Here is a 16867-nt window from a genome sequence, read left to right as displayed (position 1 = left end):
TGTCAGCACTTTTTGCGCTCGATTTGAGTCTCGCTACTTCAACAGTTATGCTCGTAACGGTGTAACAGTTTCGCGTGTTTCTAAAGTGTGAAATCTCAATTTTTAAACTTTTCACTCGATTTCTTTTTATTTCTGCTCGACTGTGAACTCAACGGAATTACACAAGTGACTGAGTATTTCGACGAATGGCCGGGAATTCTTAAAAGACTTATGTACTGGCATGTACCGTTGTATTTTGGTAATGCTCCATTTTGGTTGGTCTATGCGCTGGCTGCATATTGCAAGACGTGCGGCATGCGGCGCGTGGCACGATGTTGATGGCCGGTCGGCATTTGTACTGCAACTCTTTCGGCGACTGCAATTGTTCTTATTGTTGCAGCAAGTGGGTGTATAGGTAGGTAGACGCAGTTTTTGTTGTTTTTCTCTTTCATTGCACTCCCAACGGCGCACAGCAGCCTTCCGCCAACGTTTCGGCAATTCATCATAAAGTCGTCTGTCGTTAGCCATTAAGCGTCCGTCCATTGGCGTCGTTTTTGGTTTCGGTTTCGCAGTGAATGCGCTCGAGTGCATTGATTTTATGCCCTTTTTGTGTGCGCTCTTCGGTTGTAAGATTGAGCACAATTTGGTTGCTCTCGCTATTTTCGGTGGCGGCGTCGAAGCGAGACAGCTAGCTGGCATGGCCGGCGCTCAACTCGTAAACGCAACATTTCCCTTTGTTTTGAGAGTGAAATTATGCGGTTATTTTGAATTTCCATTTACCGTTTGGCGAGTGGAAATGTGTGTCTTTGGCTGAGTACTTGCAAATGAGCGAATATTTTTGAGCGCATTTCCGTCATAGGCATTTATAATTATTTGTTTTTTATTTATATGATTGCTAATGGACTTTTATAGTTTTTTATAATGTTAATTATTTATATACGACTTTTTTAGGTCACAGGCTAGAGATTTGTGTGAAAATATTCAAATTTTGACAGCAGAATCCATTAATTCAGCAGCTTATGAGTATTTTTTTTTTCAAAATGGTAATAAAAATTATATTTATAACCTACGAAATATGCTGAAGTGAGAAGATGATAGAAAGTATACTCTCAAGATCAACTTCATGCAAAAGCCTGAAACTTCTCAAATTCTGAAATAAGCTTGAAATATTTCCGGATATATGAGAACAATTCTCGAAAATTGCTATCAAGAAGATCAATAGAACTAAATTAGATCGAGGAAAGCATGACCAACATCATGCAAAGGCGTGAAACTTTATAAACTTATTTGAAAGAAACTTTTTCTGAGGAAGAATGTAGCGATCTAATCTTTTTACTTTAATAGAGAGACGGAACCGGTTCATTTAACTAATAACTGCAAGTCAATAAATCGATTTGAGCTGCTGCTGAAGCTCTTTGGAAGAAGACGAGGTGGAAACATCTTAACACTTCCTTCTAGATTGTCCTGGCTTTGTGAGATCCAAGAATTGGAAAAAGTGAAGGTTCTTAGAGATCAATAAAATGTCTTTATATACGGGAGATAAAATTGGCTGTAAATATCTTGATTATTTTTCTGAGTACCACTGATTAAAAACATACACTCAATACAGAATTTGAACGGAAAACCCCTACTTTTGGATGGGCGCTTACAACCTTACAGCATAGACGCCGATAAGGTAATGGCTTGTTAAAACCCCCACAACTAGGCTAGCCTTACTGAGGGCTAAAGCTCACTAGATCTTTTACCTTTGATCTTGAGCGAAAAGGATCTTGCGACAGCGCATAAACTGATGGAAGTCCAGCGTTGGATAAGTTTACGCGATGCCCATCTATCTAGTAGAGAAACACACGAAGAGAGGGCAGCACCGACCCGTTCCCATTCTACCGATAGCGGGGCTAGGGTACCTTTCTTGGCCAGCTTATGGCAGCAACATCGGCTTGAAAACCCCTGCAATAGTCAGCAGGTCTGAGAGGTTGATAGAAACCGTACACCGCGAAAATTCAATTTTCGTTGTAAGGATTGGTTGCTCCAAAACAGTTTCATCCCCAGTAGTAACCCTGTTATTATAGACTTTACAGTGCCCAATATCAAGTGGAGTCTTCATGAAATCCTCATATCTGGTAGTGATGCATTAATTACAATGAATTGGTCACACATATATCTCAAAAGGATGTCTAAAGATGTCTAGAGTAGTCATTCCAACGACAGGTGGATCTATGTAACTAAACGGAGCCAGTTTTTTTCCAGCTAACTATAGACTGTCTATTCGAATAGAGGATTCCTCAAAATTGTTATTTATAATGGAAATAGTTAATATAATGGCGGATAGGTTTAACGGAAAGCTCCCCTGTGTTGGAAGAGTTAACTGCATTAAAAACTTGTTTTTATGTTATATGGTTGAAGGATTTCTTCTGACTCCGTCAAATTCACTGATACAGTTACTAAGTCAATAAAAAGCAAGCGATCCAACCGTTTGGTTCATCAAATATGAATTTTTGTGTCATTATTGAAAGAACAAGATAACAATATTGGATACTATATACTTGAATACCGAAAGCTTTTCCCCGCACTGGATCGTTGATAAAAGCGAGGTGTAGATATAGTTTGAGCTTTAAGCAAAGGTTTCCAAAAGCTAGAGCGGAGTTTCCTGATGCTTTTTCAAGGCAACATTTGAGAAAAAGTGTTACCAGGTAACCAAGAAGCTACCGAAAACTCGCGCTATAAATATCCTGCCACTATGATGCATAAATGGCTACCAATAATAGTAAATAAATGCAAAATTTATTATTTAAAAGCTTTTTTTACAATAGACACGTCACACGACTGACCTAATTATGCATACCGCAACAACACAATGCGCACAGCAATTCAACTGTATGCTCGCCGCATAAAAACTCAGATTTTGTTGCATTCTAGCCATTCGCCAATAATAATTGCGACAACACAAAAGCCATTTGCCAAATTAACTCAAACGACCAGAATTTGTAATTTAAACTGTAACTGCACTTTGACCGCATCAACTCCGAAATGGCTCAATCAAACACAACGCATGCGCAACAAATCGCCGCTCAATGACACTCTGCCAAAGTGGTGGAGGGCGAACGCCGGAAGTGGAGCGGGCTTGTTGGCTGGCTGGATGCAATGGCGACCACAAAAGCCATCAGATTGTTGCGCCAACGCTCACCTGTGCGGCGCTACACACCTGGAGCTCAACATATGAGCGAGCGCGTGCTGCTGAATGAATGAGTGAGTTGCCGCACGAGGAGTGACTGAGTGATGGATGGTAGAACAGATGGACATGAACGGTATAAATTAGTGTGAGGTCAAAATGGCGCTGGAAGACAAAGGTGCGAAGCAGGTGGATGCATGAAAGCGTGTGCTTGACAAGTGGGGCGGCGGTTGGTAGTCGCGCGAATGAGTGAGTGCATTTGTGGTGAAGAGTGAGTTTGCACGTGTGTGTGAGTGAAATTGCTAGTGTGTGCGGGAAATTGCCGGCGTGTTGGTATGAGTGTAGCTTTTTGAGCGCTCGCGTCGGTGTGTGGCTTCGTGAGGCACGTGCTGGTGTGTGGGTGGGCTTTCGGTCACAATGCCAGTTGTAGGTGACAGCCGTTACCATTTGAATTATCGTGCGCCACATTGAACGATTAAATATTTATGAATGAAAAGTTGCGCTGCCACAACGATCGTCCTTGTTGCATGTACACACATACATATATGTATGTATATATGTATTTATATGTGTATGCTTATGCAATGCAACAAATAGGCTTTGCTGAGCTGCTGACCAACATTATTTTGACTCTTTGACTGACAGCCACCACGGCGGGCTATAAGGCAACTCGGTTGGCTGGCTGGTCGGCTGTTCGTTGGGCTGAAATGGCTTAACGTTGTCCGCTTTGAAGGTTGCTCGCTGCAGTTGTTGCTAGTGTTGTTGTTTGTTGTGGCGCTTGCGTGCGGCAGAACTAACTACCTCACACATTATGCATATTTGTCACATATGCGATGCTGGCAAATTTGTTTGTGTATAAATACATATGTACAAATTTATGTCAGTGTATGTGTGTTTTGGACACATTTTCGGTCAGTTTAATGGTTTAACGTGCAGCGCTTGCATATATTTTAATTGCATTTATATTTATGACCTAAACAGGGTATATTAAATTTGTCAGAAGTGTGTCTGCCTGTCCATCTGTCTGTATATACGCGAACCAGTTCGTCAGTTTTTAAGATATCGACCTGAAATTTGGCAGCCGTCCTTTTCTCACCTAAAAGCTGCTGATTTGTCGGAACGACCGATATCGGACCCCTATAGCATATAGCTGTCATACAAACTGAACGATCGGAATGAAGTGTTTGTATGGAAAATTTTTCGAATTTACGAGATATCTTCACTAGATTTTGCATGGGTTATTATCCGAGGCCTCCGAGTAGTCTCCGAAGAAACTGTTCAGATCGGCTCACTATAGCATATAGCAGCCATACAAACTGACCGTCCATAGTTATTGTAAGGAATCTTTTGTATTGGTGAATGGTATAATAGCTGCGGTGCAACCGAAGTTAACGTTCCTTCTTGTTTTTTTTTTTGTTTTTGTAACACATATCTTACATTATACGCTGCTGTATAGATACCGTTATGCCTGTGCATATGAAATTGCAAATTTTTACTCTGCTCCACTTTTGTTTTTGAGCTCATCTTTATTGTGTCACCATTGTCAAGCTGCCTTCGCATATGTACGAGTAACTGTACCTATACACACACATATAAATGCACATGTTATTGTTGCATATATTTTTTGTTGTTGTTTTTATAATTTCTGTTTGCCGTTATGCGAAAATGTTGTGTCAAATTCGATAAACATTTTACATTTCGATTTCGGCGCAGAGGTGAAACAATTTCAAGTGTTATGCAAATTTCAAACGAGCGAACATACGAAATGTGTCAGCGCAAATGGAAATGGACGCAGACAAGGGAAAACACTATGTATGCTGCATATGTGCCTGCACTTTTGGTTGTCAGTGTGCAAATTTGGTAACAAAAAATATTGGACATATTCTAGATTTTGCTCACTCGCTCTCTCTCTCTGACATATTACAGAATTTTTTGGGGTCAGTGAAGTTGAAAAATTTCTGTTGGCATTTTAAGTGAAAGCAGGTTTTTTTCTTTTTGATGAATTTGTGAAAATTCTAACCTTTTTGTAGCAAATTTATTTATTGTTGCATTTTATTTCCGCTATTTTTAGTACTAAGGTGTTTTAGTTCTGGCTTACCCATTTAATGGAAGGTACTAGTTATATGTAGTCTACTATTAAAGACCCGAGTGCGCTTAGACATGAACTGATGGCCAATTATTTCTAAACATATTTAGCTGTCTTTGCGCTTAATAAACTTGAATTTTCGATGCTCCAATTTCTTGAACTGAAAAATATGTTGGCTAAAAGTCTTCAAAATAGGTTTCCGGACCAAGATAACACCCTTATTCGATTCAAATTTCCACCCAGCAAGCGAATTTTTAAAAATTCGGAGGAACTCGCAAGTCCAAAACTCTAGCCATCTGGAACATACTTTTTCTGGGGGTTTGCAAAATAGGTTTCAAATAATTTGAGATCTCATGCTGTCTTTCCCTCGTTGGTTTGGATATATTCTATGTACAATTGTTTATCATTTGTAATTTCTCGTTTTTCAATATTATTTTTGTAAACATTTCCGTAAGTTGTTTGCAAATGAACTTGATTGCCGTTTTATGAGTGACAATGAGCCAATGTAACCGCAAAACAAACGATAAAAATATTTAACAGCTAAATTATGTAACGAATGCTTTTGATTTGAACAAAGCATTGAACTGTGAAAAGTGTTAGAATATTTGATATTTCGCAAATACATATTGTTGTTGGTAAAATTTAAAATAAACACGTCGAATTTATGTGATATTATTAATTTATGGCTATTGTATTCGTAATTATTATATTTATGACCACATTTATAGGTACACACATTAGCCCGCGGTTGACCTCACGCGAAGGCTACGGCAGTCAACAGAAGCCAATCGTTGCTCAGCTGAAAATATGATTATTCATAAAATATTATTGACAGGGTCATACCCTGTAGGAAAAATCGCTGTGAAAATGTAAAAAGATATTCGAATGTTTAGTAAAACTCAGATATTTAGTAGTTGCAAGGCAATATTAACCGGTGAGATGCCTACTATTCCTATAGGAAAAATTCGTGAAAGAGAACCAATTTGTGAATGCTCTTGACCGAAAAAGTTTAGAAAGGATGGGAATTTAGTGAAACATACTTCATTTTAGATCGGCATATTAAAAAGAGATTGGTTATCTGTTTATAAAATATTGACCTGATAGAATTGCTTCGACATAGTGCTTACTTATTTTCTCTCTACCCTATCTCTTAGATTGAGATAGTATATCAACTATCTGACTGTTTTTGTAATTTTTAGAGGAAGGTAAGCTAGCTTTATGAAAATAAATATTGGAGAAATTTTGCTAAACTAACTTAAATTTTTTGATCAGAGTAGGGCTAGCTTAAGAAGGTAAAAAAAATATAATTATGCCAAAAAAAATTGCAGGCAACTTTTAGCCTTGACCGTTACAATGTTCATAGATTAATTTTAAGGCTATGTTATTCAATTTGTAATGCTTGAATGGCAAGAAATTTTTCCTACAGGGCTAACCATTTGCCAGCTGCTGACGATTTGACATTGCTTATCACTGCAATTGCATCCACATTTTTCCAAGGGAAAGTCAAACATACATGCTATATACATATTTATGTTTATTAATCAAGGTGTACACACATATCCATATATCCTCTAATAGGTATACATACAAATATAAGCATATACTGAAATATATGACCTTTACCTTTACACATAATATGTGCATATGTATATGTAGATAAAAGTACATAGGAAATCACATGTTTACGAGCATATATCTAAGTATATACATATGTATGTATGTTTATATGTGGCTCATAAGCCAATTGCCTTGTGCTCTCCCATTTATTTCATTGCCACCGCGTCACTGCTACTCAACATTGTTGTTGTTGTACTTGCGAACAGTCGAAATCAGCATGCAACCATCTTTTTAATAGCCTACAATAACAAATTTATTGCGCGGGTTCCATGCATACATACAAACAAAGCTGTACAAGTGTGTCTGTCCAGCAATGGACGAAATCTATGATAGTCACCCGAAAACGCCAATGGCGACACATTGAAACAACGGTAACGACAGTAGCACGTCAGCACGCCGCGTTGTGCACCGAGGGTCTCTAATGGTCATGCAACAATAACAATGCTAGTAAAGCGCATTTACAGCGGTTGCTATTGAGCCAGCTAATTTAATGATATCACTTTATTGGTTGATGAGATTCCCCATGAACTCTAACGGTTATTATAATGTATGAACATAGAGGCGCACATTTAGGTATTAAGTTTGGACTTCCGGGGTCTGCTTAGACTTAATGTTTTAAGAAAGATCTGACACTACAAGATTGAGATGATAAACAACGCAGAGGCATAAATCCTCCGTGTTGTTCACCGCCCATCAAGAAATACATACCTATGTTTATATTGCTTCAGAAACAACTAACAGATAAATCATAAGATAAATTTGAGAAAAAATATAAATTATTGATTACCATCCTCTTTATAATTTCCCATATTTATCCCCTAACTGATCGTATTAACTATAGCATAATTTAAAAAATAATAGAACATACCGGCGTCCTAAGTTGTCCAAGTGGGATCCCTCTTAGATTCGGCCTCTTAACCTAACCTATAATTAACATAAGATGCGGCGGGACCACTATGACATATACATACATAGCTGCCATACAAACTGAACAATCTGCAATTTACTCTGACGAATCGAAATCAAGCTAAAGAGCTTGATAAAATACATTTTTCTTCCTTGATAAACTCACTTCAAAATTAAAAAAACAAAAATAATAATAAAATAAAAAAGTTACAAAAACTAAAAATGTAGTTAATTAAACAACAATAGAAAGTAATAAACCCATTTAGTGGTACGAAATTTGGTGGTCACACAAAAAAGGTAAACAACCTATTCAATGCTATCAGAATATCTATCATCAGTTCTAAATTGATATTTAATGTAGTGGGATTTTTTAAAAGTAGACGCATATTTTTTTACTCGTTCTGGCACTGAACGAAATTTGTATAAAAGTAAAAAGCAAGGCAATTATAAATTCAGTTGTGAATTTTGACGGTTGTGGCAAAGTTAAACGAAAAAACTGAATTATTTAAAAAACGCAAATATTACAAAGCAATACAAAAATCATCATATAATATTTATAATATTAAAAAAAAGAAAAGAATTCGCTTTCAAACTTACATTATGTATAACGCACGCTTCGCTTCCTCGCTCAACTCGCGCATCCTACTGCTGCTCATCCTCGCTTTATCGCACACTTGTCATACGAACGCACAATACGGTTTCTATCCGGGCGGTTATGGCGGTTACGGTGGCGGTTATGGCGGTGGTTACAGTGGTCTTGGGTATGGAAGTGGCTATGGCTTTGGTGGCGGCAACGCTTATGGTGGCTACCCCGGCTACGGCGGCAATCAGCAATATCCCGCCTACTATGGTGGCGGTTATGGCAATACGTATCCGTGTTACAGTAGCTACTATTGTCTCGGTGGCTATCCTAGTTTTGGAGGTTATCCATCTTACGGCAATGGCATGAGTAAGTCTAAACGTATTGGTTGGCAAATTTAGAATAGCAATTTAGAGTCATAGCACACTTCAACCAAATAAAATTTTGTAGTGTTCTGGACGTGTCTCTTTATTTGATCTCTTACAGATACCGCATTCGCCAGCAGTAGTGGTGGTGGCATGGCCAGCGCATCGGCTAGCAGTGGTATCGGCTACTTTGGTTAATGAGCAGAGTGGCTGCAAACGCGCATAACGCTAGCTTCGTTGCAGAAGTACAAAATGCACACTTCCAATTGTTAATGTTATCGTTTAGCATAAGTTAAGCTAATTTAGTTTGTAAAAAGTTGTTATATCATGCATTAAACCATGTTGTTCTTTCATTCTCATGGTTAGTTTTAGTACGGTAAGCCAGTTGCTTTGCCTATAGTGCCTAAGCGCCCACCGATTTCAATAAATTTGTTTTAATACAAGCAAAAATTCAAATGAATTTATTAAACGTCGATAGACTATGCATTACACTTTGGTTTGGTAATTATTTTACTATTTTTAGCAAGACACAACTGCACATTTTTCCACACTATTAGTTTTCACAACGCACTTTTCACTACTTTTACACTATTCACTTTTCACTATTACACACATTCTTTTTATAATGCAAACGAACAAAGTAATCACTAATTTCACACGCGCACTCACCGTTTATTAACTCTACGCATATTTAAAATAAATTTTCACTTTTAATTCTTAATGATTTCAATATGAATGCAAATTGCACCTAACGCGATCTTAAAACTGTAAATTTCGCGCCTTCCAATCGTCTAACTTCAAAGAAAATAAAAACAAAAGAAATGCAGCAAATACAGTGGAGGTAAAAAATAAAATGTTGTTTACATTTAGTGTTACACATACGCATTTTTATGCTGTGGTTGTTGTTGCTATAGTGGCAAAATATAAAAATTTTAGAAATGCTGCCGCTTTTTCAGTACTTGACCGGTAATAAATCCTTGGCCGCATATAAATCCTTGACTGTTCTGCTTGCGTAGAACCGACTGTGATAGTAAAGTAATTTTCCAAACTAATTTCCATAGCAGCCAACCTTGGAAAACTACTAGAGCTATTGGAAGGAAGGAAGTCATAAAGCTTAAAGTTTTTGTTTTTTAGTGCGGCAGGTGAGAGAATGGCCCTATAATCGACTCTTAAATCTTCCAAACAGCGATATTGTTATAATTGTTCTTCACACACAATTACTGCTTTTATTCCGGGGATTTTTCAAGGCTATTTTTTTGACACTGACAACAAACAATTATAATAATTACAAAATATCACTCATTTAAAGCTGCTTTAGATAGATTAGATAATAATATACAAAGCTAGTCTAAGTGACCATTTTACGGTTGAAAGCGGTCAATATTTGCGTAAAAAAAATAATGGACGGATGCATTATATAAAAAGTGCAATATAATCAATATAATAATATTAAAATAGAAGTTAAAACTATTCCAATAAGAAAATTATCTAAACGCTCCAATTTAATTACATTTTACCTTTATTTTGTATTGAATTCTACAAAATCTCCGTTTTGTATAAGTTCGTTGGTTAAAACAGTTTACATAGTGTTTATGTACGTGTGTATGTACAAGCAACTTTATATTAAAAATAATAAATTCATCGAAATCTTATAAGTCTAAAAACTGCATTTGGCTAGGGATGCAACATTCAAAATACTATTAAATAATATTGCTGTGAATATCCATACATATCCACAAATTACATATAATACATGAATGTTGTATAAACTGTGCGTTCGACAATTAACAAGAAAACATATAACTTAATGCGATTATTAATAAGATAATTCACACTAAATGTCGCCCGCATCCTTCCAACCATATTTCTGCTTTTTGCCCTGCTTGTATTTATCGCCGTTGCCGTTTTTATAACCGTTACGACTACGTCGCTCTTCCTCCTTAGATTGCTTCGGTGGCGCACAGTAGCAGGAACGTTTCTGCGAGTCCAAATACGACTTGCAGCCCAGCGTTAACGTGCCGGTGAATAGCACCTTAGCTGCTGCCTTACAGCCGGTTATAAGATATTCACTGCCAATCGATTTATCAATGGTTTCGCAGTATTTGTAGAGGCAACGCTTGAAATCCAAATCGCAAAGATCTTTGTTGCTATTACAAGTGTCATAGCATATGTCGTGCTCATTGCAGCAGTTCTCCATTTCGACCGCGGGCAAGTATTCGGTGTTGATGTGCAGACCAAGGGAACCACAGCCATTGGCCGTTGGTGTATACAGCTTATTTTGCACTGGACGCACGTCTGAAAGTGAATTGTTTCAATAAATGTGCTCTAAGGAAATGCATTTAAAAAGGAAATCTAAATTTTGCTGCGAGCTTGCACAGTTCGCAGCGCCATCTGTTTGTGAGTGGCTGTAATAACTTCCAAAAAGCTCATTTTTGATTATTTTAATCGTGAATGATTTCACATCAACCTAAACATAAATTCTTTAACTAGTGAAGAGAAAAGTTTAATTTCCTTGTTAGCATTGGTCCACGTGTACTTGTAAGTTATTTTTAAATTGTGACAACACATAGCCACAAGCTAACGTTCTCACCAAGTTTCACACTACTAACAACACCAACTTTCCATTCGCTGGAAATCTCCAGCCGTAAGCTTTTCTTAACAGCTGTTTGCGGTGTAAAATTATAATCAAAACAAAGCGAAATTTTGCATTTACGTTTTTGTAGGCAAATCTGACGCACTTCACCAACTAGGCACAATCCACTTATATGTATGTCTTCAGCATTGTACACTATTTTCTTTTTACCATTTTCATATTGCAATAACACATTACTTTTACGTAATTTCCTGTCTTGCCCGGCCAGCCGGCATTCCATGCAGTTTTATATTAACCATTGCGGTACTGACCTGTTGGCTGGCCATCTGCTCCCAGACATTTGTATATACAATTCTCATCCACTGCGGCATCGAATACTTCATGCACGGTACGAAACTTCTTAACTACCGTCACTAAATTCTTAAACACATCACCGAAAATTGCCTCCGCCGCGATGATGGCGTCCCGCAAATGCACTAAAGTGCTGGAGCCATAGCCGGAGTACGCGTATGTGAGAAAGGTTAGCACGTAGATGGCAATTTTCATGTATGGAAAATGCATCTTGCAGCTTCAGAACTTTTCCAGAAACTTTTGTATAAATTAAAATTTCATTGCTACAATTTGCACTAAGAAACTATTGAATGCGTACGAAAATACTGATGAAAGCAAAGTAACACAGTCTTGCCATACCACGTTTTTTCATAACATAACAGTAAAATTCTTGTTGTTTATTTTATCAATATTTTGCATTATTCGCTTTACCAGCGATGTAGTTTGTCATAATAGGAATATAATTAGTTCTTAAATAATTTGTAATGAAACCGCTAGAAAATCTTTTCATAATTTTCTTTGTTTTTATATTATATGTACATCGTCTGCATTTTGTGCATGCGAGGTGGCATTGCTTCTAACACAGCTGTTCATAGTTCTAACAGTTTTGTGTGCGCCGCGTTGCTTTGTTCAGTGGCTGCAAAACTTCTTGTCATTTGAAAATTCAGTGACGCCGGAAGCAAGCGTCAATAAAATTTCATTTTAGCTTATAATTTGTAAAAATTTGTTGCAACCAAATTGAAATTTGTATTGAATATATAACAAAGACGCTTATGTGATTGAAAAGTGCATATAAATTCATATATTTGTGAAAAAATTAAGCGCCAATCAGCAGATAGTTCGGGAGCTCACTTGGAGATCGCTATTAATGAACATTTCCATTTAAAGGTCGGCGAAGGAATTGAATTTCATGCAAACGGAAGTGAGGATCTTCTGTAGAAGAGCTATCAAAATCTTATAATAATAATCAATAACAATTGCTTTAGGAAAAGGAAGAAAAACATTAACTGTGGCTGCATCGAACTTATAATACTACTCACAGCTGTACATTTTATAACTGCGAAAGGTATAAGAAAATTTGTATATTTTATTAATAAGTTTCAATGACAGCTATATTAAGAATTACATATTTACCGCGTAATGAAGTATCAAATCCAATCAAAGGCATTATAGCCAATATACAGTACACAGAACTTTATTGACCACCAGCGGCAGCCGTCTGAGAGTTTAATGGAGGTCATTAATGCAAAAATAAACATATTAAGATGCAAGTGTTTAAATCAAAAGCAGTTTATTTATTTAGCCTTCGAATGATCCCATCCATCCACGAAATGGGTGAGAGACAGGAGCCTTGTTAAAGTTTACAATATTCCACAGACGCTGTTGAATGATTACCACAACAGAGTAATGATGTACTTCATTACGCATTTATAAGCATTTACCTATATGTATATTACATACATACGTACTATAGATCGTAAATATATGTACAAACATATATGAAATCGTAATCAAAACACAAATATTTACATATGTATGTATGTATGTAATGTATATGTACATATGTGAAGGCATTAATCAGCTGACTTATAAACATTATTGTAAATCGACAATGACCGGCATTTCTGCAGAAGTAGCTGTTTGTAAAGTAACAAACTCGCTGGCACAATATATTTTTCTTTAAATAGGAAAAGTTTTGTTTTGTAAAATACCTGGGATTACCTTGACTTCAGCGTCAGTAATTGTAAGACTAAATACACCGTGGGAAATAATGACTTAAATTAGTTGTAGAATGTGTATGGGAATTTATGGCTCATATTACAAATATAAGTATATACGAGTATAGTATATAGTATACCAACAACAACGCGGCCATCATTAATAAATAATCCTTTCCCACATTCGAAATGAGGACATTCTCCTTTGGAATATCGAACGAGCAACAGCTGTGCAAGTTCCTTGCGTGCTAGAACTATTCTTAAATTACATAAATGTACATATGTATTTATTTGTATGTATGTACATACTATTTATCCAACGCATGAGTAATTGTTTTTGCACAAATTACGTGTTTTGGCGCAGCCAATTGGGTGCCTGGCTAGCTGCCGCTTGCGTTGGCTGATTCATGCATTTTACGATCGTTTTTATTGGAAAATCGGAGATATATGTATGTACATATACCAGGGAGGCGAATAAACATTACGAACTGCTGAAATGTGTGCACTTAGTATAGGGAGGCGGAGTACAAGCTAGAGAGAAGCTACAAGGAAGCGAACTTTTGCTTAGTATTAGTCTATTTGTATGTAATTATTTAGGTCGTAGTGTAAAAGCTATAAATTTTCTGTAAAGCTACGAATTTGTTTTGGAAAATATAATATCTAATTTATTTATATATTTTTAGAAACAATTTATTTTTAAATGGAGAATCTTCTTTAAAATAGTAGCGATTTATTCGAGAGGGAGGGATCAAGCAATTTTCCTTAAATGCATACACATACTTAATATACTAGTTCGATATAATGCTTATAGAGCAACATAAGTCCATTCTACTGGACTTGGGTTCGAAGCCAGTTTTTGATCAATAATCGACAGACAAATAAGTACGAAGCCTCCATACTAAAATAAGTTTACGCAAATACAACTCTGAATAGACTCAAACCATCTCCAGAGGACTGATGAACTTTTTAAAGTACTTTTTTGTTTAAAAAATTTTCGGACGTTTAAGCTTGAATGCTGGCAAAACCCTAACTATCTAATTCTGTGTTCTCAGAAAAAATTGTTAGGTAAGGTAAGGTTAAGAGGCCGATCCTCAGAAGGATTACTCTTGGACAACTTAGAACGCCGGTTTGTTGTGGTACCTAAGAAGTCCTATTCACTGGATCATAAGAACAAATCGGCAAGGCGCTTTGAGCCTATCACAGATTTGTTAAAACGACTAATATCAGTTTCAGCTATCTCTTCTGGGTTGCCGAAGGTGAGATTACCGAGATGCTTTAGCCTCAGTCTAACAAAGACAGGACTCCTCCATGGTCAAAAATTTCTCCTCACCGTTCTCCAAACAACTTTGACAACTAGCGTCCGGCAGAAAAAGTGGACATAAAGTTGATAGTCTCCGTTCCAAGGTAAATCTGAAATCTTCCAACAATTTCGGTTCAATATATAAACTTCGAGTAAGAACATTATATAAAAATGACGGCATTTGAAGACCCAGTATTAGGTACCCATATTCACCGAAATTCTATATGCAAAAGAAATATTGGTTCAAAATTAAAGCTTGGATTAAGAACAAGATCCTTAAATGACGTCTTACGAGCAGACCAAGCAGGAATTTCAAGCAGACACTTGACCTTCTTATCCAACAACAATAAAAATGGTGTTTTCATACCAGGTGCGGCTGTGGTTCTTGACCTTGCTCAACATTACAAAACCATATTATTTGAAACAGAATAAAATAATAATAATAACAGCAAACAAGACGACAGCAGACAATTAGCAAGCCCATTTGCATGCCGCAGAGCAAGCGCCAGTGGATGTCACAGCAAGTGGCAGCGGCATTACGTGCAGGTGCTGCACATCTGTGGAGCGTACAACTTGTACAAAGTTAACGGTAACAGCAGGCAGCGGCTACTTGAAAAATAAATACTTGTACTTGAGCTTGACGCACGCGCTATTTGTGGCGAATGGCACTTTCCAGCTAAGCAAACAATGCAGCAGGTAAACGCTACAAGCGGCAGAAACAAACCCGCACATATATATTATACATATATAGAGTATATATATTTATATGAACAGAGCATTTGTTAAATCTTGTAAATTTCAAGTTGCAATTTGCTGGCAGCACTGCGCTCAACGTCGCACGCACAGCTGATGCATTCGAAACGAGGCGCCGGCAACAACGACAACGCTGCCAAATAAAGTAGAGGAAAGAAGAACTACAAACATAAAACACAAAAGCATATACATACATATGTATATAAGTGCAGCGCTAAACACGAGCAAAAATAAACAAAATACAAGAAATAAAAAGAAAAAAATTCAAGAAGCGATAGCGGCAAGCGGCAGCGTGGAGCGGCATCAAAACACAAACACAATCGGCAAAGCATGCTTGCGGCTGCTGTTGCTGCTGCCACTTATAAAGCTTGCCGATTGTAGGCGCAGACGTGAAGTACATGAACACTGGCGTTCATAAGTTTGGCAACAACTGAGGAGAAGCTTCATTTTCGGCTGAGTTGATTTTGAAGTAGAGTTATATAGAGTATATCATACGAAAATTTCACGTTATAAAGTGTTGAAGACAATAATGGTGGGAGTTTAAACGCTTCAAATGCTGAAAAAGCTTTGTTCAAAGCTCGGAAAGTCAGCTTAAAGCTTAATTTCATGGATTTCAAGCGACTTAAGATAGTTTCAAACATCATTTCATGATAAATTTTCAGATTATAAAGTTTCATTGACGATAATGATGATATTTGAAGCTTCAAGGGCTTAAAAAGCTTTGCTTATAGTTTTCGAAGTCTGCTGATGGCATAGTTACAAGGATTTGAAGCGGCTTAGATGAGCTTCAAGGATGATTTCGTAAAATATTTTCAGATTATAAAGCTTCTTTGGCAATAATGATGCCAGTTTTAGCACTTTAAAAGCTTAAAAAGCTTTGTTAAAAGCTCGGGAGTTGACCTAACTAAAAGCAAAGAGAGAAAATATCATATTATAAAACTTTATTGACCATAAGGATGGGAGTTTGTGCATTTCAGAGGCTGAAAAACTTTGTTAGGAGTCCAAAAAGTAGGCTAAAAGCTAAATTTCATGAAATTTAAGCGACTTAGGGTAGTTTCAAACATGATTTCATGAGAAATTTTAGTATCACAAAGCTTTATTGGCAATAATGATGACATTTTAAGAGTAAAGAGCTTAAAAAGTTTTGTTCAAAGCTCGAGAAGCATGCTAAAAGCATAGTTTTATGGCTTTCAAGCGACTCAAGAGAGCTTCTAAGATGATTTCTTAAGAAATTTTCAGATTATATAAACATTTATGAAGAAAATTGAGAACAAAATATTTTATATATCCTCAAGACAACTCATATGCTTAAGTTTCAAACACATACTGGTGCCATTTTCTTGAACGCTAGTGTAGCTCATCAACGCCAGTTAGTGGACGTCAGCGCGGTTTGCGGGGCGTATGAGTATCGTGCTGCCGGCTTGCTTGTCGTCTAAACGACTGACCGGCCGACTGTTGTCTGCCAATCTTC

At 37.0% G+C, this 16867-nt stretch overlaps 3 protein-coding genes across 3 annotated transcripts in view; 1 reads left to right on the top strand and 2 right to left on the bottom strand.

The window, feature by feature from the left end:
• LOC126761505 (poly(rC)-binding protein 3) overlaps positions 1-8461 on the bottom strand; it is a 269045-nt gene extending 260584 nt beyond the window's left edge. The window contains exon 1 of the mRNA XM_050477778.1: positions 8355-8461. The gene's annotated coding sequence lies outside the window, so the exon portion shown is untranslated. The remainder of the gene's footprint in view (positions 1-8354) is intronic.
• Positions 8351-8900, top strand: LOC126761509 (keratin-associated protein 19-2). The gene is made up of 2 exons (XM_050477799.1): positions 8351-8706; positions 8824-8900. The coding sequence occupies exons 1-2, from the start codon at positions 8358-8360 to the stop codon at positions 8898-8900; spliced, it is 426 nt and encodes a 141-aa protein (XP_050333756.1). The 5' UTR covers positions 8351-8357.
• A 1303-nt stretch (positions 8901-10203) lies between these two features.
• On the bottom strand, positions 10204-11974 carry LOC126761508 (group XIIA secretory phospholipase A2). The gene is made up of 2 exons (XM_050477798.1): positions 11607-11974; positions 10204-10997 (listed from the first exon to the last, which is right to left on the bottom strand). The coding sequence occupies exons 1-2, from the start codon at positions 11854-11856 to the stop codon at positions 10537-10539; spliced, it is 711 nt and encodes a 236-aa protein (XP_050333755.1). The 5' UTR covers positions 11857-11974; the 3' UTR covers positions 10204-10536.
• Between the last annotated feature and the right edge of the window lie 4893 nt (positions 11975-16867).

The sequence above is a fragment of the Bactrocera neohumeralis genome, chromosome 6 (genome assembly GCF_024586455.1).
Source record: "Bactrocera neohumeralis isolate Rockhampton chromosome 6, APGP_CSIRO_Bneo_wtdbg2-racon-allhic-juicebox.fasta_v2, whole genome shotgun sequence".
NCBI classification, from domain to species: Eukaryota; Metazoa; Arthropoda; class Insecta; order Diptera; family Tephritidae; genus Bactrocera; species Bactrocera neohumeralis.
Note: the sequence above shows the minus strand (reverse complement) of the source record. Positions and strands in the feature narration are given on the sequence as shown.